This window comes from Triticum aestivum, chromosome 3D, assembly GCF_018294505.1.
Source record: "Triticum aestivum cultivar Chinese Spring chromosome 3D, IWGSC CS RefSeq v2.1, whole genome shotgun sequence".
Lineage (NCBI taxonomy): Eukaryota > Viridiplantae > Streptophyta > Magnoliopsida > Poales > Poaceae > Triticum > Triticum aestivum.
In genome coordinates, this window is record NC_057802.1 from 602278243 (window position 1) to 602280686 (window position 2444).

At 48.0% G+C, this 2444-nt stretch overlaps 1 protein-coding gene across 1 annotated transcript; it reads right to left on the reverse strand.

Moving 5' to 3' along the window:
* Positions 1-913: 913 nt before the first annotated feature.
* Positions 914-2222, reverse strand: LOC123075827 (splicing factor YJU2). Its single transcript, XM_044498341.1, has one exon. The coding sequence runs from the start codon at positions 2141-2143 to the stop codon at positions 1175-1177; it is 969 nt and encodes a 322-aa protein (XP_044354276.1). The 5' UTR covers positions 2144-2222; the 3' UTR covers positions 914-1174.
* Positions 2223-2444: the final 222 nt, after the last annotated feature.

The following is a 2444-nucleotide window of genomic DNA, read 5'->3' on the forward strand; positions in this document are numbered from 1 at the left end:
GTCCCTCATTTAGAGAATTATATTGTTGCAGTTTGGAAACTACATGATCGGCTATGCAATGCTGACCTCCGCAGGCTGTTTGAGCTTGGAGAACAAAGACCGGTTGGCATTCTTCAAGGTGCTAATCATTGCCATTGATAATGACAAGATGCAGTATGGCCTTCTCTTCCACCGGTGAGCCTAGGTGGAACATGTGCGCCGACATTGTGGACGACGAGTGCCGCGGCATCTGTGCGATGCCCAGGCAATATAATGATGTCTTGAGCCGTGGCATGTTGCGCAGGTTATTTTGGGGTGCCTCAGGGTTCTACAGTCTTGATGTGAGCACCGAAAGCCCCCGAGTATAGAACACCATTGACACTTATGGCAAACCGTTTATACCTTAAGCTTGAATTTGGTGCCAAGGAGGGGCTGGCAGTGCTCAACCTGCGAATAAATGGCTCCTGCCTAGAGATGTGGATATGGAACCAGGACGGCACACCTTTACACATGTTGATGTTCACACTAAAACAAACATATTTGGCTGAACAAGGATATTGAAGCAGCGGTATACACATGCTTGAGAGAGAAGAATGGCACGTTGCTCATCAAGGCAATCCATGAACGCGTCTATCTTATGATCAAGACTGGGGTGGTGCGGGAGGTTAAGGAATTGTCATACTGTCACAGGCCTCAACCGTCAGAATGTTGTGCCACTGAAGATAGATTGGTCTTCCTTGTTCCTTCTTTGCTTCTCAGCTAGGTGGTGTAGCCACACGTAGTGATATTTTCTCAATTCTTTAGTTTGCACTGTCAGCTACAGCCTAGACATGCATAAACAGTAGGTAGATGAAAATCAGAGAATTCCTCATATTACTCTCGTCCATGTTAAAATCAATAGTAAATAAATTAATCTGACTGTTGTAATTAATAAATCTGAATGTGCCGACCTGAGTGGCTAATTCTTATTTAGTTTTTACCCTCAAGTTAATAAGATTCGCTCTGAATTTGTCAATGTTAAAAGTTTTATCTCAAACACAACTCTGTTTTTTTCCTTCTGAAAAAGAGGATAATGACGGACTTAAAGTTGACAGCAGAGATTTTACAGACTTGATGAGCTACATGACGATGATGATGATCTTGTTCCAGGGGCTTGTCTCCTCCAGTGCAGTTATGACTCGAAGAAGCCTTGTCTTCAGTCATCACTTTCATCGGTGTCATACTGGAAGAGGGAATCAAGAACATTGGTCTTCTCTTTTTCTGAAGCTTCATCTTCCCCTTCTGCAACTGTTGCTTTACCGCTATCTCGTGCAGCTGCAGCTTCAGTAGTCTTGTGTTTCTTCTGAGGATTTGCAGCAGCGGGCTTTGCCTTTACAATGAACTTCGGCATCTTAGATGCCACCCTCTTGTTCCCGTCTCTGTTGGCACTCTCAAGTCCACTGGCTTTGGTCAAGCCATCTGTTGGAGGAAGAACTAGCACTGATTTAGAAGACTCGTTAATGTCTGACCGAAAATCTTCGTTGTCGTCTTTGATCCAATTAACATAAGCTTCCGAGTTATGGAAAGTGATTGATCTCACGAGTTCTTCGTCTCCCTCCTTTAAATTTTGATGATAAGCAGTAGAAGAAGAATGGTTCAGAATCTCAAGCATCCGGTCAGCGGAGACCCGGGCATGTATAGATCTCATCGACAGCGTCTCCTCTAAAGCGGCGAGTCCGTCCATATCCCGCTTGGAATCCATGGCTCTGTTCTCCAGCGCTCTCATCTGATCGCCCATCTCCTCGGTTGCGCGTTTCCTCTTCTCCTTGCCCACCACAGCCTCAGCCTCGCGCCATGGCTCGAAGTTGCGGTTGGCCCCGGACTCCACCGTATAATCCGAGTTTCGGGGGTCCGTCTTGAAGGCGATCTCGGCGGAGCAGCGTGTGCGCTTGATGTAGAACCTGTGTATTCGTATGCCCAGGTATGCCTCGCCGGCGGCGTCCTCTTTGCGTGAGTTGAACTTGGTGCCCTTGGAGATGTACGTCCCGCAGGTGCCGCAGCGGATGCTCATCGGGAGCATCACGCGCACCTTGATCTGCTGGTTCTTGGGCTGCCGCCGCCGCGGGATTTTCGCCGGGTCGAAGTCGTCCGTGTAGTGTTTGTTCAGCACCTTGCGCTCGCCCATGTCGCCGGATCTTGGAAGCGAGCGGGAGCCCTAGGTCGTACGGGAGGCCACGGCCAGGTAGAGGATTCGAGAGATCGGGATCGCGTGGGATTCTTAAGAATCCCTTCGATTCGACGAAGGCGGTTAATATTAGATCGTTTCCGAGTCTGTGTGAAAAAAGAGTTTTTTTTTTTCTGACGGGTTGTGAAAAAAGAGCTTTGTTGCTTCTTTTTAGCGAAGAGAGATTTTTTTTCGAAAACACTAACGTCCACACGTGTGGGCGTTAGCCAACTCGCCCACGCCCACACGCCTCAATCGCCAT

Excerpts from the sequence above, each read along its gene's own strand:
- LOC123075827 (XM_044498341.1), bottom strand. The coding sequence starts at position 2,143 with ATGGGCGAGCGCAAGGTGCTGAACAAACACTACACGGACGACTTCGAC.